The sequence below is a fragment of the Oncorhynchus masou genome, chromosome 28 (genome assembly GCF_036934945.1).
Source record: "Oncorhynchus masou masou isolate Uvic2021 chromosome 28, UVic_Omas_1.1, whole genome shotgun sequence".
Taxonomy (NCBI): domain Eukaryota; kingdom Metazoa; phylum Chordata; class Actinopteri; order Salmoniformes; family Salmonidae; genus Oncorhynchus; species Oncorhynchus masou.
In genome coordinates this window covers 81,254,419-81,281,585 of record NC_088239.1, presented here as the reverse complement: position 1 = coordinate 81,281,585, position 27,167 = coordinate 81,254,419, and the positions used below count along the sequence as shown (strand labels likewise).

The 27,167-nt window shown below is 43.3% G+C and overlaps 1 protein-coding gene across 1 annotated transcript; it reads right to left on the bottom strand.

Annotated features, from left to right (window-relative positions):
* Positions 1–1,545: 1,545 nt before the first annotated feature.
* LOC135518399 (long-chain fatty acid transport protein 6) lies at positions 1,546–23,597 on the bottom strand. Its single transcript, XM_064943567.1, has 10 exons — positions 23,035–23,597; positions 21,196–21,399; positions 18,419–18,577; positions 16,223–16,347; positions 15,641–15,835; positions 13,672–13,757; positions 13,163–13,366; positions 5,496–5,593; positions 3,280–3,410; positions 1,546–2,878 (listed from the first exon to the last, which is right to left on the bottom strand). The coding sequence occupies exons 1-10, from the start codon at positions 23,570–23,572 to the stop codon at positions 2,702–2,704; spliced, it is 1,917 nt and encodes a 638-aa protein (XP_064799639.1). The 5' UTR covers positions 23,573–23,597; the 3' UTR covers positions 1,546–2,701.
* Between the last annotated feature and the right edge of the window lie 3,570 nt (positions 23,598–27,167).

Sequence of the window (27,167 nt, the reverse complement as noted above, 5' to 3'; positions counted from 1 at the left end):
CGGCATCTGAAATTAAAGTACCGCTATATCTCGGTATTTCCTGTGTGGCAATCCGGAAGACATGTTAATTAATGACTCCGCTATTTGTTTGGACATGTTTCATGTTTTATTTTACATCCTCTCTGGCTATATTTAACACAAATTAGTGATATGGTTGTCAGTATGACGACTCAGTGTCAGTGTACGGAAGTGACGTTCAGTAATCTGTTTTCAAATACTACAGGTAGAAAATAGGGTATTTTAGAGCCCTCTCGTGGTGGCGGTGCACAGTTACATATAGAAAAGTATATTACTTGAGAAATAAATACTTTGCATATTTTTATTTTATTTTTTAATCTCGTCCCCAGCCTGGCTACGTGGTTAGGCTACATTGCATATATCAGGGGTTCTCAAACTCAATTCCCGGAGGGCCTAGTGTCTTGTTTTTAGTTATTTCCGTTCAATCCGTATCGAATTAAGAGTTCCCAATTAATCAATGACCTTAATTTATCAAGTACAAGAGAAGAGCGAAAACCTACAGACACACGTCCCTCCAGGTATTGCGTTTGACACTCTTGGCATATATCCTCAAAGTGGGTTACAGGTCCCAAATATCACATAGCAAAACACCATCATAGTGTAACTTTACATTTTGTAAAGATTTTTTTTATTCTGTGGGAGAGAAATACAGTGACAAACACACAGGATATTAAACAGGTGATATAATTTATTCCAATGACAAATGTGTGTTAGAACTACTTATAATATAAGTAGACAATTATATATTGTGTATTAACTACAGGCAATTACTGTCTATGTAAGCAATAATGCAAATGTGTGTATTATCAGGGACAAGCCGCACTTACAAAGGAGTGAAATAGCAAGACACACACACACACACACACACACACTGCAATGGAAATACTATGGTTTATTTAAACTAAAAGAAATGTTATAATGTACATTTTTTATTTTTATCAATCTGGGTAATTTTTTAAATGATAACAGACAGATTATGTCCTAGCGCGGTCTCAAAAACAAAGGGAATGTAATGTTGTTTGACAAGAGTACATGTTATAACACCACATTTAGGATGACTAGAGATGTGTGTTGGAATCAACACATAAAAAGGCCAGAAAGATGGCTGTATATATTTACAACCATCAGAAAAATGAATGGTCGGTAAACGGGTACTACCCAAAGTCAACTTGTATGCCTTTCCCATATCCCTTACCATATCCTCACTGAAACAATACCAAACCTTAACCCTCTTCCTAAACCGAACCTTAATTCATTTAACCTAAACGTAGCCTGAATTCATTTTGGACGCTTATGCCCAAACTACATTTTTTTTCCTTCTGTCGGTTAATATGCACTTTCCGGAATGTCAGGATGCAGATATGTAGAGTCGTAGCAATTCACTGTAAGTGAGTCGCCAGTGTGCGGTTATGACATCATCTTCATAACCGCAAAACAAATGGTCATAGATTATTATCATCTGTGAACATTTTAACATCTTGGCCAAGTTCTGTTATAATCTCCACCCGGCACAGCCCAAAAATATATATATATATATATATATACGCAAAACAAATGGTTATATATAGGACATATATATATATAAACAACACACACAAAATATATTCACATAAAATCTATGCAATAATCTAATACCTAATCATAAACACAAAAATGAACCACGTTATCCAAGGCATACATACAACATGCACGGTCATTATTCAAAACGTCACATAGTAGTAATGCAAAAGCAGCGAGTTCCTGAAAGGTCTAAATGTAATGTTTTTCTGAAAGGTCTATGGATTAAAATGGTGCGATTATCTGGGTTAGTTTTTGCATTTCCCGCTCAGGTACAACTCGCAAAAAGTAGTTTCTAACCTCAAGGGTCTTTTCCGGGTTAAGTAAAGGTTAAATTACATTTGCCATTGACAAGAACTAAATAACGGTGGTCACACTTGATAAAAAAACAGTTACAAGTCTTAAAATCATTAATTCATTACCATAATTTAATAGCTTTGTAAATCATACTTATGGCTGGAAGTTGTTCATGACCATGTGACTTGACCAGGAATAACTCAGTCTTAAATTTGGGGATATAATTAAGGCCCAGAGGTGTGGACAAGAGAGGACCATTGTATGTCATAAATGAGTCAAGCTTTAGGGGTTAACCTGCTGTAACGTGTGCCGTCTGAAACCTGGTATGCGGATGAGCATGTGATGCCACAGGACATTAAATTAAATTACATTTTAAATCCAATTCGGTAGAATTTGATGTTTGTCAACCTTTCCATTTCACGTTGGATTGAGGCCTGCGAATTCTCCTAATGTACCATCTAGCAGTACATAGTACACAACGGACGATGCAAAAATATGGACTCTTTTTGGACCACTTTTGAGGTATTAACTTTTAGGTAAACTATGTGGTTTTGCTGGCTCGGATGGCTCAGTCTTACTGTATACAGGTGCTAACTGTAAGATGCTTTGGATAAAAGCATCTGATAAAAACAACCATATTATATAATCCCTTAACGGAAACGAAAATAAAATTTAAAAATTGTTTTTAAACGTGGCTGAAAATTAGATGCACAGTACACAGTCAGTCAGTGAGGCTTCCTGGGTAAATAACACCTTTAAACAGTACTGTATATAAACCCGTTATTAATCAGAAATACACCTTTCTGTTTAGTCCTGCTGACCTGACAGCCTAGAGCCGTATCTTTCCGGAGACAATGTCATCATACAGAGACAGAGTGAGCGGGACGTAGTCTCTCTGGGATAGGTCCAAGAAATACAGGGACTCCTGGATGGCCTCAGGACTGAAGCCCTCCTGCACCAACTTCCTCTTCTGCTGCTTGAAGGTCTCGGTCACATCTATGGATGTCTATGGAAGACAAAGGACAGAGTTTATGTTGAAAAGGGTCAGGGGGTTTAAATTCTAAATGCGCTTATGTGATATAAAAAAAATTTGGTTAGAGTTGAAGGGATCGTTCTTTTTATTGTGCTTTTTTTTAATGATCCATTTAAGGTTATTGTATTGAATGTATGTATTTATAGCATGGTTTCCATACAGTTTCTGAAAAGACCAGGAACAAACTATTTAATTGATTTATCCATATTACGGTGGTACACTCCAGTACCAACCCGTATATTAACCTTACGTATAAAATCACACACAGTTCATTAATAAGTAGTCACTCATTACGTTTAAAAAAATCAAGTTTCAGTTTTGTGTGGGGATCATTTTTCCCTGAATGGATATATGTGGTTTCAGGATTGTCTTACCTGGATCCGTAGAAACCAGGGCCACGAGTAAGCGGGGAGACTTTGGACCAAATGGTTGTAGAGTTTTTTACCATCCAGCTTTTGGTCCATCTTTAGGACGACGGCTGCCATACCTGCTCTGCCTTCATAACCTGTACATAAACAATGAGGATAATGTGACACACCTACTCCGTGGCCTTGTGGTTAGGGTGTCTGTCGTGAGATCGAATAGTTTGGGAGTTTGAGCACTGACCGATTCATACCAAAGACCGTACAAATGGGACCCAATGTGTCACTGCTTGGCACTCAGCATTAAGGATATTTAAAAAATTTAATTTAAATTAAACTAGTCAAGTCAGTTAACTTCTTATGGCTGGGGGCAGTATTTGAGTAGCTTGGATGAATAAGGTGCCCAGAGTAAACTACCCAGTTGCTAATATATGCATATTATTAGTATATTTGAATAGAAAACACTCTGAAGGTTCTAAGACTGTTTAAATGATGTCTGTGAGTAAAACAGAACTCATATGGCAGGCAAAAACCTGAGAAAAAAATCCAACCAGGAAGGAACTCATTGCCTATCGAATATACAGTGTCTATGGGGTCATATTGCACTTCTAAAGCTTCCAATAGATGTCAACAGTCTTTATAATTGTGTTTGATGCTTCTACTGTGAAGGAGGGGGGAATGGGAGCTGAATGAGTCAGAGGTCTGCCAGAGTGGCATGAGCTGACCACGCGCGTTCACGTGAGAGTTAGCTTGCGATCCATTGCATTTCTGAAGACAAAGGAATTCTCCGGTTGGAATATTATTGAAGATTTATGATAAAATCATCCTAAAGATTAATTCTATACATCGTTTGACATGTTTCTACAGACTGTAACGGAACTTTTGGACTTTGCCTGCCTGCGCCTCATGAATTTGGATTACTGGGCTAAACGTGCAAACAAAAAGGAGGTATTTGGACATAAATGATGGACTTTATCAAACAAATCAAACATTTATGGTGGAGCTGAGATTCCTGGGAGTGCATTCTGATAAAGATCATCAAAGGTAAGTGAATATTTCTAATGCTATTTCTGACTTTGTTGACTCCACAACATGGCGGATATCTGTATGGCTCGTTTTTGTGTCTGAGCCCCATACTCAGATTATTGCATGGTGTTTTTCGGTAAAGCTTTTTTGAAATCTGACACTAATGTTCTGTGCATAACAGTTGTATCTTTTATCAATGTTTATTATGAGTATTTCTTTAAATTGATGTGACTCTCTCCAAAATCACCATATGTTTTGGAAGCAAATCATTACTGAACGTAATGGATATAAATATGGATTTTTGGATATAAATATGAACTTTATCAAACAAAACATACATGTATTGTGTAACATGAAGTCCTATGAGTGTCATCTGTTGAAGATCATCAAATGTTAGTGATTAATTGATCTGCATTTCTGCTTTTTGTGACTCCTCTCTTTGGCTGGAAAAATGGCTGTGTTTTTCTGTGACTATGTGCAGACCTAACATAATCGTTTGGTGTGCTTTCGCTGTAAAGCCTTTTTGAAATCGGACACTGTGGTGATTAACAACAAGTTTATCTTTAAAAATGGTTTAAAATACTTCTACATTTGAGGAATTTTAATTATGAGATTTCTGTTGTTTTAAATTTTGGTGCCCTGCACTTTCACTGGCTGTTGTCATATCGATCCCGTTAACGGGATCTAAGCCATAAGAAGTTTTAAGAACAAATTCTTATTTTCAACAACAGCCTAAGAACAGTGGGTTAACTGCCTTGTTCAGGGGCAGAACAGATTTTAACCTTGTCAGCTCGGGGATTTGATCTTGCAACCATTCAGTCACTAGTCCAATGCTCTAACTACTAGGCTACCTATATTTATTATTATTATTATTATTATGTTTTTTATTATTATTATTGATTTTTAAATGTACAGTGCAGAGCAAATATTGGACCTAGTTGAAAATGTCTGCCATTTAATACAGACACTTATCAGTTCAAGAGGAAATAATAATCATTATTATAGAACCATTTTATTGGCACCTTAACCGCTTTCTTGGCAAATGCTAAAATGGTTCTATAATAATGATTATTATTAACTGAAGTTGTATTAGGCAAACATTTTATGCAGCTCTGCACCAAAATTTCTAATATATATATATAATAATACATTTATTTTATAATTGTCAGTTAATGATGTCGTGTTAATGAAAGGACGTTGACCTGGCACAGTAACACCATAGACGTTCACTTCCTGCAGGAAATCCAAACTTCCGAGAATCTCTGAAACTTCTGTGGTGGCCACATTCTCTCCTTTCCACCTAGGAGGAAGAAATCAGCTTTTTAATTCACGATATGCAGAAATATTCAGCACATTTTTGTTGGTGTCTTGAATGCTCGCAATGCAACAGCCAGCATGATGGGTATGAGTGAGCGAGAATGCTGGCATAATTATTTTTTAGATTGGCGTCAACATTTATTCATCTAACTTTTTCAGGGATGCAACAATAAATTACATTTAATATATTAATCTACTGCATATATTTAATTATTTACCTAGATTTGTGCAACAATACATTTAATCAAATAACATATTTACAAGTCAGACCTTTCAGCCTGTCTATCTATGTTAAACACTAGATGGCAGCAACAGATAAGTATAGATACAAGGTACAACTGCAAGCAGCCTCAACTGAAAGACACGACAGGAGGGCTCAGTCAGAGACAGGAGGGCTCAGTCAGAGACAGGAGGGCTCATTCAGAGACAGGAGGGCGGAGTCAGAGACAGGAGGGCGGAGTCAGAGACAGGAGGGCGGAGTCAGAGACAGGAGGGCTCATTCAGAGACAGGAGGGCTCATTCAGAGACAGGAGGGCGGAGTCAGAGACAGGAGGGCTCAGTCAGAGACAGGAGGGCTGAGTCAGAGACAGGAGGGCTGAGTCAGAGACAGGAGGGCGGAGTCAGAGACAGGAGGGCGGAGTCAGAGACAGGAGGGCGGAGTCAGAGACAGGATAGTCAGAGACAGGAGGGCTCAGTCAGAGACAGGAGGGCTCAGTCAGAGACAGGAGGGCTCATTCAGAGACAGGAGGGCGGAGTCAGAGACAGGAGGGCGGAGTCAGAGACAGGAGGGCTCAGTCAGAGACAGGAGGGCTCAGTCAGAGACAGGAGGGCGGAGTCAGAGACAGGAGGGCGGAGTCAGAGACAGGAGGGCTCATTCAGAGACAGGAGGGCTCAGTCAGAGACAGGAGGGCGGAGTCAGAGACAGGAGGGCGGAGTCAGAGACAGGAGGGCGGAGTCAGAGACAGGAGGGCGGAGTCAGAGACAGGAGGGCGGAGTCAGAGACAGGAGGGCGGGGTCAGAGACAAGAGGGCGGAGTCAGAGACAGGAGGGCTCAGTCAGAGACAGGAGGGCTCAGTCAGAGACAGGAGGGCTCAGTCAGAGACAGGTGTTGAGGTGAGAGCAAACCTCACCCTGAAAGTGATTTCAGCTCGCTAAGAGTAAGACCATCGGACATCCATGCAGATTTTGCATTGTCAATCCTACTGTAAATATCAAACTAATTCAGTAACATGTTCTTTAGAGCCACATTTTCACCATTCATCATAAATACATAACAGGAATTTATGCATCTCTTCTAAAGAACCATGAGCTATAATGAATGCTTATAGCATGTTTTACTCATATCACCACCTGTGTTTAATGCAATAAGCATTGATATTTATACAAGGCTGCCAAAATGAGCTGTGTGAATGTTTATAGCAAGGTCTTACGATGCACTATAGGGTTTTATAAAAAGTGCATTCATAATGTGTTATGAAAAAAGGTGACTCAAAGAAGGTGTTACCCATAATTCACCTTCCATGCTTTGGCATACATTCTGTATGCCAAAGCATGATCTTCCACAGGGCGAGCTGTATATCCTGTACATTTAAACTCAGATCTCCAGTTATGGTGAACTAACAGAGAATTCACCTGATTTTAGAAGAATCAAAAATGGCCTCACAAGTGGCCCAGCGATCCAAGGCACTGCATCGAAGGCAGTGCTTGAGGAGTCACTACAGATCTGGGTTCGTCCCCGGGCTGTATCGCAGCCGGCTGCAATCGGGAGACACATGAGTCGGCGCACAAATGGCCCAGCGTCGTCCGGGTTTAGGGGTTTGGCCGGCCGGCCGGGCCGGCATGTCATTGTCCCATTGAGCTCAAGCAACTCCTGTAGCGGGCCGGGCGCAAGCACGTTGACATCAGTCGCCACCTGTACAGTGTTTCCTCCGACACATTGGTGCGGCCGGCTTCCGGGTCAGTTTATTTAACCTTTATTTAAACTAGGCAAGTCAGTTAAGAACAAATTCTTATTTTAAGCGAGCAGTGTTCTCAAGAAGCTAAAGCTGAGCGGCTTTGCCGGGTCGTGTTTCGGAGGATGCATAGCTCTCGACTTTCGCCTCTCCCGAGTCCGTACGGGAGTTGCAGCAATTGGACAAGACTGTAAACTACCAATTGGGGAAGAAAAATTATAATAAATAAACGTAAAGTTCCTCAAACCTTCATCAAGTGGCATTAAGTCCATATTCCATGACATCAATCTGGCCTCAATCTCAAATCAATTGGAAATATTGGCACTAAATTAAAGGATTACTTTCAAGGTACGGAAACATATAATACAAGTATTTAGGTGGACTATCCCTTTAATACAACTTAACTGAGTAAAGTCCGTAATACTGTATGCCTTCTAAAATACATTTAGAGATTTCAGCCATTGATATTACCACGCCATTCTCTTTAAAATAATTATTTACATCAGACTATTTTACAAGTTAAGAAACTTAAAAGATTCTCTGCATTATTTTGCCAGACAAATACTTTTAAATTGTTTGGGGGGGGGGAAGAGACAGCACGGCACAAACGTACACACACCACAATCCCAAAAGACTTGCAGTCTTCAAGGTAGCAACAAAGCAGTTGTGTGGCTCATTGCCCAGTCCTGCGTCACACTTGGGTACTTGGGCAATACACCAAACATTGCCAAAGAGCAGAGGGAGACAAGCGATGGCATTGTGACATGGGGACGCTCAAACGACAGAAGCTTTTGACCCCCTAACAAGCCTTTCATCCCACTAATCACGGTAACCACTTCCCATGAAGACCTTGGGACGGACCCCCTCCGGGAACTGTGGCATCGGGAATGGGGGATGAGGGAGGTGGGGGGGAGGAGTCTTGATTTTCCGTGGAGTGTAGCACTCTGAACTTAACATCAGACAGGGGTTCAAATACTATGCATCTATCTCATATATATGAGATATATATATAGTATTTGAACCCCGGTCTGCTGTTAAATTCAAGGTGCTACACTCCACGTAAAATCAAGACCCCCCCCACCCCATTCCGGATACCACAGTTCCCGGAGGGGGTCCGACCCAAGGTCTTCATGGGAAGTGGTTACCATGATTAGTGGGATGAAAGGCATGTTGTGTTTGATTGAGCTAGCCAACTGCAATGGAATCAATAGCAATGTCCCAAAACTGAAAGATTTCAAATAGTGCTTGAGCCCAGGTCTGGTTGAAAGGCATTCCCCCTCGTCCGCTCTTGGAGGAGGGCCTTGCGTCACTCTGCTAGATTTTGTGAATGGACCGTGGAATGGCAGAGGTGAAGAGAGGGGAAAAAAGGGGCCTTTCCCTTGGTCACTGTTTTGCCAACTTGGATTAGGCTCAACCCAGCGCTTCCACCAAAATGCCTTAAAGGGAAGGAGTAGAGGAACAGACCTGGGTTCAAAAACTATTAGGAATCTTTCAAATACTTTGAAGCATTTGCCTTCGATTGCCTTGCGAGCCAGATGATCGAAGTGCACTTTGCGGTTAGTCTATTGGTTCCATTGGGTCAGGCAAGCTCAATTAAGACTGGCTATCATATTTGAAATGATTTCAAATAGTATTTGAACCCAGTCTGGAGAGTAAGGGGGAGGGGGTGTGCCTGATTCTCTGTGGGGTGTCCCTCGGTTCAGGAGCTCATTTGCATGACTGGAGGGGAAGCTACTAAAGGACAACAGGGGATGATGTGCCAGGCTGCCATTGTGATGAATGGATGAATGGAGAGAAACAACAGAGGGGGACGACCCGTGCTGATCGAATTGGAAAATGAAGCTCAGTGGACGAAGACAAAATGAGGAATGACTCATGGTGATGGTGATGCCACATATGTAAATGGTAAATGACAAATACGCTGTAATATTCAGACTCTTTTAAGCTTGGTTACTTTTAACCCTTTTTCTCCCCGATTGGTAGTTACAGTCTTGTCCCATCGCCGCAACTCCTTTACGGACTCTGGAGAGGTCGAAGGTAGAGAGCCAAGCGTCCTCCGAAACAAGCCCCACTGCTTCTCGACACACTACTCGCTTAATCCGGAAGCCGGCCACACCAATGTGTCGGAGGAAACATTGTACAACTGCCGACTGAAGTCAACGTGCATGTACCCGCCCATCACAAGGAGTCGCTAATCTTACCTCATTTGCACACACTGTATATAGACTTTTTCTATTGTGTTATTGACTGTACGTTTCTTTATTCCATGTGTAACTCTGTGTTGTGGTTGGTGTCACACTGCTTTGCTTTATCTTGGCCAGGTCAAAGTTGTAAATGAGAACTTGTTCTCAACTAGCCTACCTGGTTAAATAAAGGTGTTCTCAACTGGCCTACCTGGTTAAATACAGGTGTTCTCAACCGGCCTACCTGGTTAAATAAAGGTGTTCTCAACCGGCCTACCTGGTTAAATAAAGGTGTTCTCAACCGGCCTACCTGGTTAAATAAAGGTGTTCTCAACCGGCCTACCTGGTTAAATAAAGGTGTTCTCAACCGGCCTACCTGGTTAAATAAAGGTGTTCTCAACCGGCCTACCTGGTTAAATAAAGGTGTTCTCAACCGGCCTACCTGGTTAAATACAGGTGTTCTCAACCGGCCTACCTGGTTAAATACAGGTGTTCTCAACCGGCCTACCTGGTTAAATAAAGGTGTTCTCAACCGGCCTCCCTGGTTAAATAAAGGTGTTCTCAACCGGCCTACCTGGTTAAATAAAGGTGTTCTCAACCGGCCTACCTGGTTAAATACAGGTGTTCTCAACCGGCCTCCCTGGTTAAATAAAGGTGTTCTCAACCGGCCTCCCTGGTTAAATAAAGGTGTTCTCAACCGGCCTACCTGGTTAAATACAGGTGTTCTCAACCGGCCTACCTGGTTAAATACAGGTGTTCTCAACCGGCCTACCTGGTTAAATACAGGTGTTCTCAACCGGCCTACCTGGTTAAATACAGGTGTTCTCAACCGGCCTACCTGGTTAAATACAGGTGTTCTCAACCGGCCTACCTGGTTAAATACAGGTGTTCTCAACCGGCCTACCTGGTTAAATACAGGTGTTCTCAACCGGCCTACCTGGTTAAATACAGGTGTTCTCAACCGGCCTACCTGGTTAAATACAGGTGTTCTCAACCGGCCTACCTGGTTAAATACAGGTGTTCTCAACCGGCCTACCTGGTTAAATACAGGTGTTCTCAACCGGCCTACCTGGTTAAATACAGGTGTTCTCAACCGGCCTACCTGGTTAAATACAGGTGTTCTCAACCGGCCTACCTGGTTAAATACAGGTGTTCTCAACCGGCCTACCTGGTTAAATACAGGTGTTCTCAACCGGCCTACCTGGTTAAATACAGGTGTTCTCAACCGGCCTACCTGGTTAAATACAGGTGTTCTCAACCGGCCTACCTGGTTAAATAAAGGTGTTCTCAGCTGGCCTACCTGGTTAAATAAAGGTGTTCTCAGCTGGCCTACCTGGTTAAATAAAGGTGTTCTCAGCTGGCCTACCTGGTTAAATAAAGGTGTTCTCAACTAGCCTACCTGGTTAAATAAAGGTGTTCTCAGCTGGCCTACCTGGTTAAATAAAGGTGTTCTCAGCTGGCCTACCTGGTTAAATAAAGGTGTTCTCAACTAGCCTAACTGGTTAAATAAAGGTGTTCTCAACTGGCCTACCTGGTTAAATAAAGGTGTTCTCAACTAGCCTACCTGGTTAAATAAAGGTGTTCTCAACTGGCCTACCTGGTTAAATAAAGGTGTTCTCAGCTGGCCTACCTGGTTAAATAAAGGTGTTCTCAACTAGCCTAACTGGTTAAATAAAGGTGTTCTCAACTGGCCTACCTGGTTAAATAAAGGTGTTCTCAACTAGCCTACCTGGTTAAATAAAGGTGTCCTCAACTGGCCTACCTGGTTAAATAAAGGTGAAATAAACATACATAAAAATAGTGCATGATGGGACTAGACATCCCGGCCAGCCAAACCCTCCCTCCCCTAACCTGGACGACGTAGGGCCAACTGTGCGCTGCCTCATGGGTCTCCCGGTCACGGCCAGCTGCGACACAGCCTGGGATCAAACCCGGGTCTGTAGTGATGCCTTAGACCGCTGCGCCACTCGGGATGCCCCCTTGTTGACTTGGTTACCTGGTTACTAGTGCGATTCTGCTTTAGTGAACAAGTCAATGTCTTGCCATAGCAACAATGTAGCCTTGTTGAACAGTCTGGTACCTAGGCTAGATTCCTTCATCAATCAAGGCAAATATCCTAACTACTCATAAAAACGTTTGGTAATCTGCAACGACTTCGTACAAGCATTTTGCTACACTACAAGCATTTCTCTACACTCGCATTAACATCTGCTAACCATGTCTATGTGACAAATAAAAGTTGATTTTGAACATCTGTGTTCCTAATGCAAAGGGGTCCTACTAAGCGATGCTGTATAAAATCAACAGGTACATTGTGCGACTACTGGTAGACAGAGTTCAGTCAATTATTTACAAACAAAATGTTTAAAGGTAATGTTTTGGGGGGAAATTCATACATGATCTTATGTTGGAGATATGTCCACATCCCACACCATTGGTTGCAGAGATACATTTTGGGGGTCGAAGTGTAAACTGTGTATTGAGAATATATACGGTCCTCTACGTATTTATTTGGACAGGGAAGCTACAACTTTTGAATGTGTCTCTATACTCTGGCATTTTGGATTTGAGATCAAATGTTTAATATGAGGAGGAGACAGTACAGAATGTCACCTTTAATTTCAGGGTATTTTCATATATCTGTTTCACCGTTTAGGAATGAATGTATCTCGTCCAAATTTGTTGGATACACTTACTGTTTGTGTTTCAGATTATATTGTGCCCAACAGAAATGAAATGGTAATTAATGTTGTGTTATTTTGGAGTCACTTTTATTGTAAATAAAAAAATCTACATTAATGGATGGATGCTACCATGATTACGGATCATCATGAATGATTGTGAGAAAGTTACACATGACAATATTCACCATTCTTTTCTATTGGGCACTAAATATTCTGAAACACAACCAAAAACAAACTGCAAATGCAATTCACAAGCTTGATGTTGTCATTGCGTACTAGGAACATGGAACCAAATACTAAACTTTTCACTACTTTTAACACACTATACGTAAGTGAATTTGTCCAAATACTTATGACACCTTCAAAATGGGGGATTAGACACATAAAGTGCATTAATTTCTAAACGGTAAAACACGTGTGAAACTACCCTCAAATCTTTCATTCGAAAATGTAAAGTTTTAGCTTCACATTCCAAATGAACACACAAGAGGACTGTAAAGCGCCTGCAATCAAACAGTGTTTGTTTTCTTTCAAATCCTTAGCCAATGGAATGAATGTAATACGTCATTCTAATGTCACCAAAAGACCCAACACCCCCTTGACCCCCCCCCCCGGTCAATCCAACATTCAACATATTTGAAAGTAAACAAGTACTCTGAACACACGCCTGATAAGCACTGAACTATCCTTTTAGAAATCGAGAACCACACTGCATAGGCTCCATCCACTTTACCTGAAGGTATCTCCGATACGGTCACGGAAGTAGACGAAGTCTCTGTGGTCCTGAAGCATGAGATCTCCCGTGTTAAAGTACACGTCTCCCTCTTTCAACACGTCCCTGAGGAGCTTCTTCTCGGACTGAAGCGTATTCCCAGCATACCCCAGGAAAGGATTCATGACCGACACCGGGGCCACCAGGAGGCCCGTCTCTCCTGCAGACACAAACAGGAGAGACGGGCCAAACATATACACACACACACACACACATATATATATATAGTGAAATACCCTCAAATTAAAGGTTAAATTCTATATGAGGCGACAGTACAGAATTTAACCTTTAATTTGAGGGTATTTCACATACATGGGATCTTGGTTCAAACCAAGTCAAACAGACATGTATTTATGCGCACACACACACACACACACACACAATGCAATTCTATGAAGCTGTACATCAAATAGCGCATAAGAGCCATCATCAGAAATGATCCTATTTTATAAACCTTTGCTTACCTTTATTTGCCTTTGACACAGCGTCCTGAGTCGGTCCGTATCGGCTCATATGTTTGGGGATCACAGCTCAAGAACTCAAAGGGCATATTAAGCTGCATGAAACAAATGAAACAAATGAAACAAAAAGTGTAAAAGATGGGGCGAGAAATAGTCAGTATTAGATAAAAGATACACAGAGAGGCCGACGGGCACAGAGAGGCCGACGGGCACAGAGAGGCCGACGGGCACAGAGAGGCCGACGGGCACAGAGAGGCCGACGCTGTCGATAATACAGATTATGTTGTTGGTTTTTAGTTGGAGAAACATGGAGAGGACATGAATCAACAACGTCTCAACCTCTGTGCGTCTCAACCTCTGTGCGTCTCAACCTCTGTGCGTCTCAACCTCTGTGCGTCTCAACCTCTGTGCGTATCAACCTCTGTGCGTATCAACCTCTGTGCGTATCAACCTCTGTGCGTATCAACCTCTGTGCGTATCAACCTCTGTGCGTATCAACCTCTGTGCGTATCAACCTCTGTGCGTATCAACCTCTGTGCGTATCAACCTCTGTGCGTATCAACCTCTGTGCGTATCAACCTCTGTGCGTATCAACCTCTGTGCGTATCAACCTCTGTGCGTATCAACCTCTGTGCGTATCAACCTCTGTGCGTATCAACCTCTGTGCGTATCAACCTCTGTGCGTATCAACCTCTGTGTGCGCCATGCTTCTGTTCCATTTAGCAACAGTTAAATCTCATCGACTAAAAACCAACAAGACATTCTGGATGACTCTACTTTACAATACTCTGGCCCTGCCTTTCCTGGAAACACACAGACACATGTGGTCAGACACAAACAGAACGATAGGGGAGCTACACTGGGCTGTCTGGAAAACCAGGCAGAGCACATGCCCCTTTGCTCTTCCATTCGCTAAAGTATACCGTTTTTGTCGTTGTTCTGAACCCACTGTAATACAGGTTATTTAATTACATCCATTGCTTTTTTGTAGTTAAATTATCTAAATCACAATTGCTGAATGAGTTTGTGCACCTGCTCCGCCAAAAGGTCTGTGTACGGCCCTCGGCCAGACAGTGCGGGCCCTCGGCTAGACAGGGCGGGCCCTCGGCTAGACAGGGCGGGCCCTCGGCCAGACAGGGCGGGCCCTCGGCCAGACAGGGCGGGCCCTCGGCCAGACAGGGCGGGCCCTCGGCTAGACAGGGCGGGCCCTCGGCTAGACAGGGCGGGCCCTCGGCTAGACAGGGCGGGCCCTCGGCTAGACAGGGCGGGCCCTCGGCTAGACAGGGCGGGCCCTCGGCTAGACAGTGCGGGCCCTCGGCTAGACAGTGCGGGCCCTCGGCTAGACAGTGCGAAACAGTCCGCAGAGCTTTTCGCCGGCGTGAGCAGAGTGCAAGCCACGAAGACAATAGAAATAAAAAATAGAACCAGAGGCATTTACACTGAGTAACACCTCGTGGAGCCAATGCTTTACGCCCAGATTTAATTTAACCTTTTACCAAGTGGGCTAAATCAGGGTCACACAGAGTGATCCTCGGTAGTCTTAAACAAATCTACTTTGAATCCAAAGTATACACCTCACACACATGACTATGGGCTGAAAAAACAAAGACACCTGTACCATGTCAGAATATAGAGTTGAAATGTATTCCATTTTGAATTTGGATCCCAATATTACACTTTATGTACATCACAGAAGACTGAACTAAAACAAAAAAACTGTTTGACATAGAAACACCAGATTTTCATTGTCTTTAAAAATAATAATAATAATAATAATAATATTTGTTTATAATGAAATATATTAATACAATTCCACCCATGAGGCAAAAGAGGGCGCTTTTGGTCGTTGACTACAGGAAAGAGTTACATGAAGAGGAGAGTCTCACTCGCTGCAAAAGTTCTTCGTTTTATCCGTTGGGCATCTAAGTGATCTAAGCCTATCCCAGTTAACTACAAAGCAAAGTGCTCCATGCCTGACCTTGTTGAAGTAGCCCGCCCTTCCGATGGGTCCTATTTCATTGGTGTAGTTGACAAAGCCAATGCTGGCCTCAGTTAAACCGTAGGCTTCCCGGACATTGATCTTTCCAAAGCGTCTGGCAAACTCCCTCCAGACATCTGCCCTCAGACCACTCCCTGCTGCAACACGCACTTTGTGGGCACTCTCCTCAGGGACCTACAGAAAACAGATAACACAAAAAACACTCAGAATCTATTACTGAGTAATTACAAAGCAGTGATGTAACTACTACGTTGTTACACTGGCTATTACTGTGTAGTTACTTAATTGTAAAGGCAACTTGAGGTTTTACCCTGTAGGACCTACAATATACTAGTAGTGTACTGTGATATTATAGAAGTAATCTCTTTAATCCTTGTCCTGGAGACCCACAGGGTGTGCAGGCTTTTGTCCTAGCCCAGCACAAACTCAGCGGCGTCTCCACGACCAGGATTGAAGAGTCACTGGGCTAGCACATGGTGGCGTTCATGTCCAAATCTTGTCACTCTGACTACTCAAGAGAAAAACCCAAGACGAACCAGAGTGATGAATATAAGGTCTTACCACAGGTTGGTTGACCAGGTAGCGACAGAGCTCTCCGACATATTGAAATACGGTCACATTATGTTTCACACAGTCTTTCCAGAATTGACTGGCAGAAAACTTATTTTTCAATATGCACGTTGCCCCTGGAAACCCAATAAAAGAAAATACATGTTAGAGTAACGTTACATTAGTCACCATAACAACACAAATAAAGGTTTATTTATTTAACTTTACATTTGTAAATCAGATAATCCTCCCCCACCAACAGTGATCACGCGTTTTAACATGCGTTTTAACATATCCTTCATGCGTTTTAACATGCGTTTTAACATATCCGTCACGCGTTTTAACATGCGTTTTAACATATCCGTCACGCGTTTTAACATGCGTTTTAACATATCCTTCATGCGTTTTAACATGCGTTTTTACATATCCGTCACGCGTTTTAACATGCGTTTTAACATATCCTTCATGCGTTTTAACATGCGTTTTGACATATCCGTCATGAGTTGTAACATATTCATCACGTGTTTTTATATTCGTCATGTGTTTTAACATGTGTTTTAACATATTCATTATGCGTTTTAACATATTCATTATGCGTTTTAACATATTCCTCATCTCTTTACCTTTGACAGGACCTTTGTTTCGGGTGGGCAGCTGGTCGGCACATTGAGAAACCCTACACTGTATTTACTATCGTTGAAATGAGACTCTGACATCATGTTGAAGTGCCTAACCCTATGACAATATAGACACCCATGATACTTTTGGTTTTCTGCTACCACATCCTAACCCCGGAATCTACAACACACGGGTATGTATGGTTGCACTTCCAGGAATTGTGCGACTTTTGTCAGATTTCTCCCAATGCCACATCTTTTCCCTCCATGCTAAAATTACACTGTGGGAAATCTAGTTAGCGAGCTGGGAACCAGTCAAACGATCCCCATTGAGAAAATAGGAACCTTGACCGGAGTAGTTCTGGACTTCCTTTGGTTCTAGAACTCAGAACTTTTTTTGGACTGCGCTCGCGACCATCCAGACAAAACAGAAAACCTTGTTTTGAAGTCATGACCTGGGAGGACCTGGCACCCAACAGCAGGAAGAAGGAACAACAGGAAGAGGCCTGTCATTTGGGAACCACTGGTCTGTACACTAATGTATATGTGGCAACAAATAGTGGGAGCCAACCTGGGTTAAAATACTAATAATATATGAGAGAGAGAGAGAGAGAGAGAGAGAGAGAGAGAGAGAGAGAGAGAGAGAGAGAGAGAGAGAGAGAGAGAGAGAGAGAGAGACAGAGAGAGAGAGAGAGAGAGAGAGAGAGAGAGAGAGAGAGACAGAGAGAGAGACAGAGAGAGAGACAGAGAGAGACAGAGAGAGACAGAGAGAGACAGAGAACACTGTATACGTGCTTGATTGAACTTGCCGACTGCAATGAAAACAATAGGAAAGTCTCAAAAGTGCAAACCCCTCCCACCTGGCAATTCAGGCAGGCTAAAGCAAACAGTTGTAACATCTCATTATCTGAACCCATGTGTGTCATGTAACCTAGAATAGGTGCAGTTTGTTATTCTGCGTATGCACTGTAGTCCACTGAATTAGTGACACAGCCTCTGCTACGAGTACAGTCACGGCTGCTGAGGGAACTCTGATTTAAAGTGCAATGCAGTTTCCCAGTCTCAATTCAATCACATGATTTGTAGATTTTTTTTTTTTCCTTTTTTTTAGTGCGACTTCTGATGACAAGCTGTGGTGTCAACGGATCAGGAGGAAGAACGTATTGAAAAGTATTCCTCAACGAATCAGGAATTAAGAACTTATTGAAAAGTATTCCTCAACGAATCAGGAATTAAGAACTTATTGAAAAGTATTCCTCAACGAATCAGGAATTAAGAACGTATTGAAAAGTATTCCTCAACGAATCAGGAATTAAGAACTTATTGAAAAGTATTCCTCAACGAATTAGGAATTAAGAACGAATTAAGAATTATTGAAAAGTATTCCTCAACGAATCAGGAATTAAGAACTTATTGAAAAGTATTCCTCAACGAATCAGGAATTAAGAACGTATTGAAAAGTATTCCTCAACGAATCAGGAATTAAGAACTTATTGAAAAGTATTCCTCAACGAATCAGGAATTAAGAACTTATTGAAAAGTATTCCTCAACGAATCAGGAATTAAGAACGTATTGAAAAGTATTCCTCACCAAGCTGTATACATCCACCAATACCCAGAAGAGAGGCGGTCATGTGGTATAAGGGCAGAGTGATGTAAATGTTGTCATCCGAACGGGCCCCACACAGACGAAGGAAGGCCATGCACATGACTGCTTTGAGATGTCCCACCCGGGCTGCCTTAGGAAGTCCTGAAAGACAAAAAAAAAAAAAAAGTGTACAGTGAAGATGCCTCTAGAGATGCTGATCTTGGGTCAGTTTTGCATTCTCCCCACTAAATGGTTAAGGATAGGATTGAGGGCGGGGAAGTTGATCATAGATCTGTACCAATGGGAAAACACCACGGAGCGGATGAAAACTACACCACTCATAATGGCCACGTGACATTAAACATTCTCATATTATGACATCATTGATTTCTACTGAAGAGTTAGTTTAAAAGCTTTTCCCTCAAACTGCCAAAGGCACACAGCACCAACAGTTATGTTTATTGTATCTGCATGAACAAAACTTGACTGAAAGTATGAGAATAGATTGGAGCATTGGTTGGACAACGGTCAAACAGGAGGTTATATCTGTCCTGTTTCACTGCATATCCCAACTCCTCCTGAGAGAGTGGGGTCACAGCCAGGGATCAGCCATTTAGGAACCCTGTGGAGCAATAAGGGCAGGTCAACACATTTCTAACACCTTTCGGCTCAGGGATCTGAACGAGCAACCTTTCAATTATGGGCCCAACTCTCTAACCATTATGCTTGCCGCCGCCGCCGTTGCCCTGTGGGTTAGCTGCCACCCTGCACTGCCGGGCTAGCCGACCTCCGACCCCGCCCTGCCGGGCTAGCCGACCTCCGACCCCGCCCTGCCCGGCTAGCCGACCTCCGTCCCCGCCCTGCCCGGCTAGCCGACCTCCGTCCCCGCCCTGCCCGGCTAGCCGACCTCCGTCCCCGCCCTGCCCGGCTAGCCGACCTCCGAACCCGCCTGCCCGGCTAGCCGACCTCCGTCCCCGCCCTGCCCGGCTAGCCGACCTCCGTCCCCGCCCTGCCCGGCTAGCCGACCTCCGTCCCCGCCCTGCCCGGCTAGCCGACCTCCGTCCCCGCCCTGCCCGGCTAGCCGACCTCCGTCCCCGCCCTGCCCGGCTAGCCGACCTCCGTCCCCGCCCTGCCCGGCTATCCGACAACCGTCCGTCCCCGCCCTGCCCGGCTAGCCGACCTCCGTCCCCGCCCTGCCCGGCTAGCCGACCTCCGTCCCCGCCCTGCCAGCCGACCTCCGTGCCCGCCCTGCACGGCTAGCCGACCTCCGTCCCCGCCCTGCCCGGCTAGCCGACCTCCGACCCCGCCCTGCCCGGCTAGCCGACCTCCGACCCCGCCCTGACGGCTAGCTGCCACCCTCGCTCAACCAGTTATAGCACAATGAAATGATAACAATTTGGACATGAACAATGTTCCATCAGAAGAGATTGGCTTCATCCAATGTGACAAAGCCGCAAACTGCAAAACATTTATTTTTTACATTTTTGCAACGGAAAACTAACATTACCGTTTCTTATTGGACAAGTCCAGGTAGTCCCTCTCTGACTTCTAGGTCCACACCAAAATACAATTGACCTTAAGGCCTCTGATGTCTCTTTTATGAAGTCTACAGTAAAGGTCAAGGTTCAGCAACATTCTTGGAAGTGGCCCATCTCTTTTAACAGGGTGTGGGTCTTGTTTTACTACTGCACAGAGCCCTAGTAAAGCCCTCTCCCGGCAAAGCCATGGAAAAACCCTGGTAATGAAGGAATGAAGGGGCACTGGCAACCATTTATACACATTTAGCACAAATTCACCAGTACTAGACGCAGAAGAAAAAGTTATCTTGATATCAATTTGAAGCACATTTCCTTCTCAGTCAAATTAAGTTGTTTCAGACACTGTGAATTACAAGTCTCCTTGGGAACCCGGGTTGGCTAGGAAAACCCCTCCTTATATTGGTGTTGAACAGAGCTGTTAAAAGTGAGCGTGTGGTGCCAGCTTGGAATAAATGACAGAAATCTGTCCGGCTTAATAGACGTGCTGCTGACTTGTACCTTTCGGCGTGGAAGAACTGCTTTCAACCTAGTTCAATAGGGTACCCATAGCTATTTTCCCTTCTCGGGCCTCTATCGCAGGGTATTGGCAGACAGACATTTAGGTTATCTTCCCTTATGTTCTCTGATAATAGCTGTAGGCTAGTTTCCGTCTTCATGCAAACGTTTGCAGTGATATCCAGGCAAATGATTTTATTTCAGATACTATGTTTCCGTACGTATGCAAATTCCCATCCATTCACCTTTTGCCTTGAGAACAATGTTTATGATGTGGAGTAACGGCCCCGCATGCATATTCAAGTCAAAGTCGACATCAAAATAAATAAAACATTTACAATGCAATTGCAAATAGAATTTTCAGATTCCAGTTTTTAATTATTTTAATTTTGTTTATAGTTACTGTCACCTCTGGAGGATGCAAAGTCCAAGCCATATAAATGAAATACATTCTCTAAATCATTTTTTTAAGCGGCCAGTGCTATAGTTTAGTGTAAGCATTCACAGCATCTTTAGGAGTCGACAACATCCGTTCTTCCTGATATGAAGTTGACCGTATCAGAATAACGTACTACTGTGGCCTGGTTGGTCTTGTGGTAATGCGTCTATAGTTTCAGCAGAGGTTCGAATCCAGCCTACTATTCTTTGATGCAAGCTCTCTCTATATCTCGCTATCTGTTCAAAAGAACATCTACAAATACCTTACAAAAAAAGAAGATGTATTTTTTGTAAGGATTAGTGTACTACCGGTTGTTCCGGAAGTGAAGATGAACAGGAAGTTGGACATGAGGTCAGCTCTAGGACAGTCAGGTAAGGCCATGTCTGAGGCCTGCTCCACCTTGTCCAGTAACGTGTTGACCCCTTCATGGGGGCAGCCAATGTCAGTGACCCACACCTCAATGGCATTCTCCTTTAGAGAGGGTAACACCTCGCCCAGTGAACTCACCAAATCTGTATGAGAGAAAAAAATAAAAGTGAATGTCGGGTTTTGATGGTAGGGTTGCAAAATTCCAGTAACTTTTACCAAAATTCAGAAATCCTGGTCAGAAGATTCCAGGAACCAGGAGGGATTAAACAGGAAATCCAGTACCTCCAACCAGGATTTCTGGAGAACTTGGGAACATTACCAAAACGTTGCAACCCTGGCTAGGGATTACTTGTACAGGCTCTATTTGGAAATATAAGGTACATTCCCTGCTGCTACAAGCTAAAGGGCAGGTCAACAGATTTCTAACACCTTTCGGCTCAGGGATCTGAACGAGCAACCTTTTGATTATGGGCCCAATGCTCGAACCATTAGGCTTGCCGTTGCCCTGTGGGCTAGTTGCCGCCCGGCCGGACTAGCCAACCTCCTGCCGAGGTGGCAGGGTAGCCTAGTGGTTTGAGCATAGAACTAGCAACCGGAAGGTTTCAAGTTCAAACCCCCAAGATGACAAGGTACAAATCTGTCATTCTGCCCCTGAACAGACAGTTAACCCACTGTTCCTAGGCTGTCATTGAAAATAAGAATGTGTTCTTAACTGACTTGCCTAGTTAAACAAAGGTTAAAATATATATATGTATATATATATATATATGACATCAACAGTTAGATACAAGAAATACCTACCCTCATTCACATAAGGCATTATAACTAAAACAAAATACCCACCCTGGTTCACATAAGACATTATTCAAACCAAACCTAAAGCCAGTTGAATTGAGTAATTCACTTTAAATATTTAATTCCTGCCGTGAGATTATAGTACAAAGAGATTGACCTCTACAATGTAATGAGAATGATGTGAAATGCCTCTATTGAATAAGAAGACTAGAATATTTTTAATATAGTACATTTAAGAAAAACTGGGAGAGTATGGATAAATTGCTCAATGCCGTTCAATCTCGTATTTGAGCAATAACGTGCATGACGGCATGCTTTGGTGGCGATTGTTTTTTTTGCAGTGTACACTTGTAAGTGTTTTGGTACTGTGAATAGAAACACAAGCCTCTTCTATGCATACTAACTTAATCTAGTTATCCTTTGCAATGCTCAGAAAAACTTTGTCCTCTCGCAATGAACTAACTGTAAATCTGTAAAATACCAATATTTTATATTACTATGTGCTCACCTGGGAATAAAGGTTATATTCAATATAAATCATTGTCCATGAAATGCTATGAAGATCCGTTTCACATTCAGGAGATGGATGGATGTGTGTATGTATACTAACGGTATCCCTATGTGTCCACAGTTGTTTGAATACAACAGCCTACCATCAGATTACAGTATCACCCTCATTATTATAAAACATATATATATTTACAACCACCAGTGCACATTGATACGCAACGCAGTTGCGACCAGTACGTTACATCAAACAATGCAGTTTTACTACATTCAAAAACATTGGAGTACTTATGCAATGTTTCCTCTCCTAATATGAAGTTACGGCATTCAAATGTGAACGTGGTTCAACATGCCCAAATCGTGCAAGACGTCGTGCATATGTTTGAGCTTGTTACATATTCTGAAAATGCAGGTAGACATGTGTCAAATACGCAACACTTTTTGACACTATCTTGATTGACAGCAATAATAATTACCTGCGCCTACGACGAGCGATTTCGCTCCGCAACTTTCAAAACAAAATTGGAGCGATTTGGATTTGATATTGAAATTGAGGAAAGCGACCTCGCAGCCCAGTTTACTGAGTCCGAACCACACACAAATAAAATCCGGCTCATTGCTCATCAGAAGAGCGACAATATCACCCTTCTTCAAGCCACCTTCGGTTCTGAAAACTTTAGCAAATTGGTTGCTTCTTTTATCAACGTCCTGGTAAGTGAGCGTTTGACCCTCAAACACTATGAAAGCCTTGTCAGGTATCTTCTTTGCCTGGTAAAGGAAGCTATCGAGGTAAGTGGTGACTCCTCTCTGCATACGAGACTTCAACGCCTTTCCAACCTTCCGAAGGTTGAGGTAATAAATCAAATCCACCCAAAACAACGGGTAATTCATCCTTTGGAACACCAGAATTGCAAAAAATCCCGCGGCAAATGTAGTAAACATCCATGTCACCCATACCATCATCTTTACTCTCCAAAGAATGTCAGCTTGTAAACGTTCGGAGATGTTTACCATAGGATTTAAATGCCTCGCGTATGCACATGCTACCGCGCATGCCCAAGGACATCACTTTCCCCATTGCGCAAAACATGTAGCCTACAACAGAGTTTCCCAAACTCGGTCCTGGCCCCTGGGGTGCACGTTTTGGTTTTCCTAATTTGTTATGGTTTAGGTTTAGGATATACACATGGTATGTGTTATAGCTCTTATACATATAATACAAGTCAGGGACCATATGTCAGGGAAACAGGCTAATTGTAGATATTCTAATTGTAGATAAGAACAGTTAATTCAGGACCTATAGGTCTAAGTCAGTTGGACCTAGTGCTTAAGAGTGTTGGGCCAGTAACCAAAAGGTTGCTGGTTCAAATCCCCAAGCCAGCAAGGTGGGAGAAAATGCTCTTCAGCGAGGCAGTGAACCCCCAACAACAACAACAACTGCTTTCTCAATCTGTGCTGTGAAAGACAAGGAAGTCTTTTTATACATTCCCACATCATAAAAGATTTGATGACACAAAATCAATGCACAATGTGACCTACACTATGCTTTCCAGGTTCCTGTGTCAGAGGTCAGGTTGACAGCATTGAGTTGTTGAACATTAATGTAGTGTGTTTTAACATGGAATCAATGTCCATCCCCGCAATGCATGTAATTACGCAACATTTAATATGTTAGTCCCTTTCTCCTACTTCCTCTTTCAAAAATGCACTAAACTTAGTGATAATGTACACAGCAGAGACTGATACCATTCTGGGTTAAACAAAACATGGTACGGTGTGGACTCTCCGTATGCAATCGGCTTGAACGACTGCAATGTCAACCATGTGTAAGGGCTTCAGAACATGTATATACTATGCACATGAACATATTACTGCTTGTAGTCATATGAGGTCATCCATGTCAAGACTATCCTCGTGCCATACATTAAACGGGCATTCCAGCTACTAATATAGCTATGCCGTACACTGTAGCATCCACGACATGATGCCATTCGGCACACCAACCCCCAGATATCGTGATCCTTTTCACTGTGAAATACAAATCTTTCATTTGCGTCGTATCGTACACTGTTTTCTCTGCTGCCGAATGGCAAGTGGTACTGAGCACCAAGTCCAGGACCAAAAGGCTCCTGAACAGCTTCTACCCTTAAGCCGTTAGACTGCTGAACAATTCATAAACATCTCCACCCGGACAATTTACATTGACATTTCCCCCCGACCTACAGATTACCTCAACTAGCCTGTACCCCTGCACACTGACTCTGTACTGGTACCCCCTGTATATAGCCTGCACACTGACTCTGTACTGGTACCCCCTGTATATAGCCTGCACACTGACTCTGTACTGGTACCCCCTGTATATAGCCTGCACACTGACTCTGTACTGGTACCCCCTGTATATAGCCTGCACACTGACTTTGTACTGGTACCCCCTGTATATAGCCTGCACACTGACTCTGTACTGGTACCCCTGTATATAGCCTGCACACTGACTCTGTACTGGTACCCCTGTATATAGCCTGCACACTGACTCTGTACTGGTACCCCCTGTATATAGCCTGCACACTGACTTTGTACTGGTACCCCCTGTATATAGCCTGCACACTGACTCGGTACCGGTACCCCCTGTATATAGCCTGCACACTGACTCTGTACTGGTACCCCCTGTATAAAGCCTGCACACTGACTCGGTACTGGTGCCCCCTGTATATAGCCTCCACACTGACTCTGTACCGTAACACCCTGTATATAGCCTCCACACTGACTCTGTACCGTAACATCCTGTATATAGCCTCCACATTGACTCTGTACCGTAACACCCTGTATATAGCCTCCACATTGACTCTGTACCGGTACCCCCTGTAAATAGTCTCCACATTGACTCTGTACTGTAACACCCTGTATATAGCCTCCACATTGACTCTGTACCGGTACCCCCTGTATATAGTCTCCACATTGACTCTGTACCGTAACACCCTGTATATAGCCTCCACATTGACTCTGTACCGGTACCCCCTGTAAATAGTCTCCACATTGACTCTGTACTGTAACACCCTGTATATAGCCTCCACATTGACTCTGTACCGGTACCCCCTGTATATAGTCTCCACATTGACTCTGTACCGTAACACCCTGTATATAGCCTCCACATTGACTCTGTACCGGTACCCCCTGTAAATAGCCTCCACATTGACTCTGTACCGGTACCCCCTGTAAATAGCCTCCACATTGACTCTGTACTGTAACACCCTGTATATAGTCTCCACATTGACTCTGTACCGTAACACCCTGTATATAGCCTCCACACTGACTCTCTACCGTAACACCCTGTATATAGCCTCCACATTGACTCTGTACCGTAACACCCTGTATATAGCCTCCACATTGACTCTGTACCGTAACACCCTGTATATAGCCTCCACACTGACTCTGTACCGTAACACCCGTAACACCCTGTATATAGTCTCCACATTGACTCTGTACCGTAACACCCTGTATATAGTCTCCACATTGACTCTGTACCGTAACACCCTGTATATAGCCTCCACACTGACTCTGTACCGTAACACCCTGTATATAGTCTCCACATTGACTCTGTACCGTAACACCCTGTATATAGCCTCCACATTGACTCTGTACCGTAACACCCTGTACATAGCCTCCACATTGACTCTATACCGTAACACCATGTATATAGCCTCCACATTGACTCTGTACCGTAACACCCTGTATATAGCCTCCACACTGACGCTGTACCGTAACACCCTGTATATAGCCTCCACACTGACTCTGTACCGTAACACCCTGTATATAGCCTCCACACTGACTCTGTACCGTAACACCCTGTATATAGCCTCCACACTGACGCTGTACCGTAACACCCTGTATATAGCCTCCACATTGACTCTGTACCCTAACACCCTGTATATAGCCTCCACATTGACTCTGTACCGTAACACCCTGTATATAGCCTCCACATTGACTCTGTACCGTAACACCCTGTATATAGCCTCCACATTGACTCTGTACCGTAACACCCTGTATATAGCCTCCACATTGACTCTGTACCGTAACACCCTGTACATAGCCTCCACATTGACTCTATACCGTAACACCCTGTATATAGTCTCCACATTGACTCTGTACCGTAACACCCTGTATATAGCCTCCACATTGACTCTATACCGTAACACCCTGTATATAGCCTCCACATTGACTCTATACCGTAACACCCTGTATATAGCCTCCACATTGACTCTGTACCGGTACCCCCTGTATATAGCCTCCACATTGACTCTGTACCGTAACACCCTGTATATAGCCTCCACATTGACTCTGTACCGTAACACCCTGTATATAGCCTCCACATTGACTCTGTACCGTAACACCCTGTATATAGCCTCCACATTGACTCTGTACCGTAACACCCTGTATATAGCCTCCACATTGACTCTGTACCGTAACACCCTGTATATAGCCTCCACATTGACTCTGTACCGTAACACCCTGTATATAGCCTCCACATTGACTCTGTACCGTAACACCCTGTATATAGCCTCCACATTGACTCTGTACCGTAACACCCTGTATATAGCCTCCACATTGACTC

Excerpts from the sequence above, each read along its gene's own strand:
- LOC135518399 (XM_064943567.1), bottom strand. The coding sequence starts at position 23,572 with ATGGTAAACATCTCCGAACGTTTACAAGCTGACATTCTTTGGAGAGTA. Across the intron at positions 5,594-13,162 it reads CGTATCGGAGATACCTTCAG|GTGGAAAGGAGAGAATGTGG; the intron begins GTAAAGTGGATG and ends TCTTCCTCCTAG. Across the intron at positions 2,879-3,279 it reads CCTGGTTTCTACGGATCCAG|ACATCCATAGATGTGACCGA; the intron begins GTAAGACAATCC and ends TGTCTTCCATAG.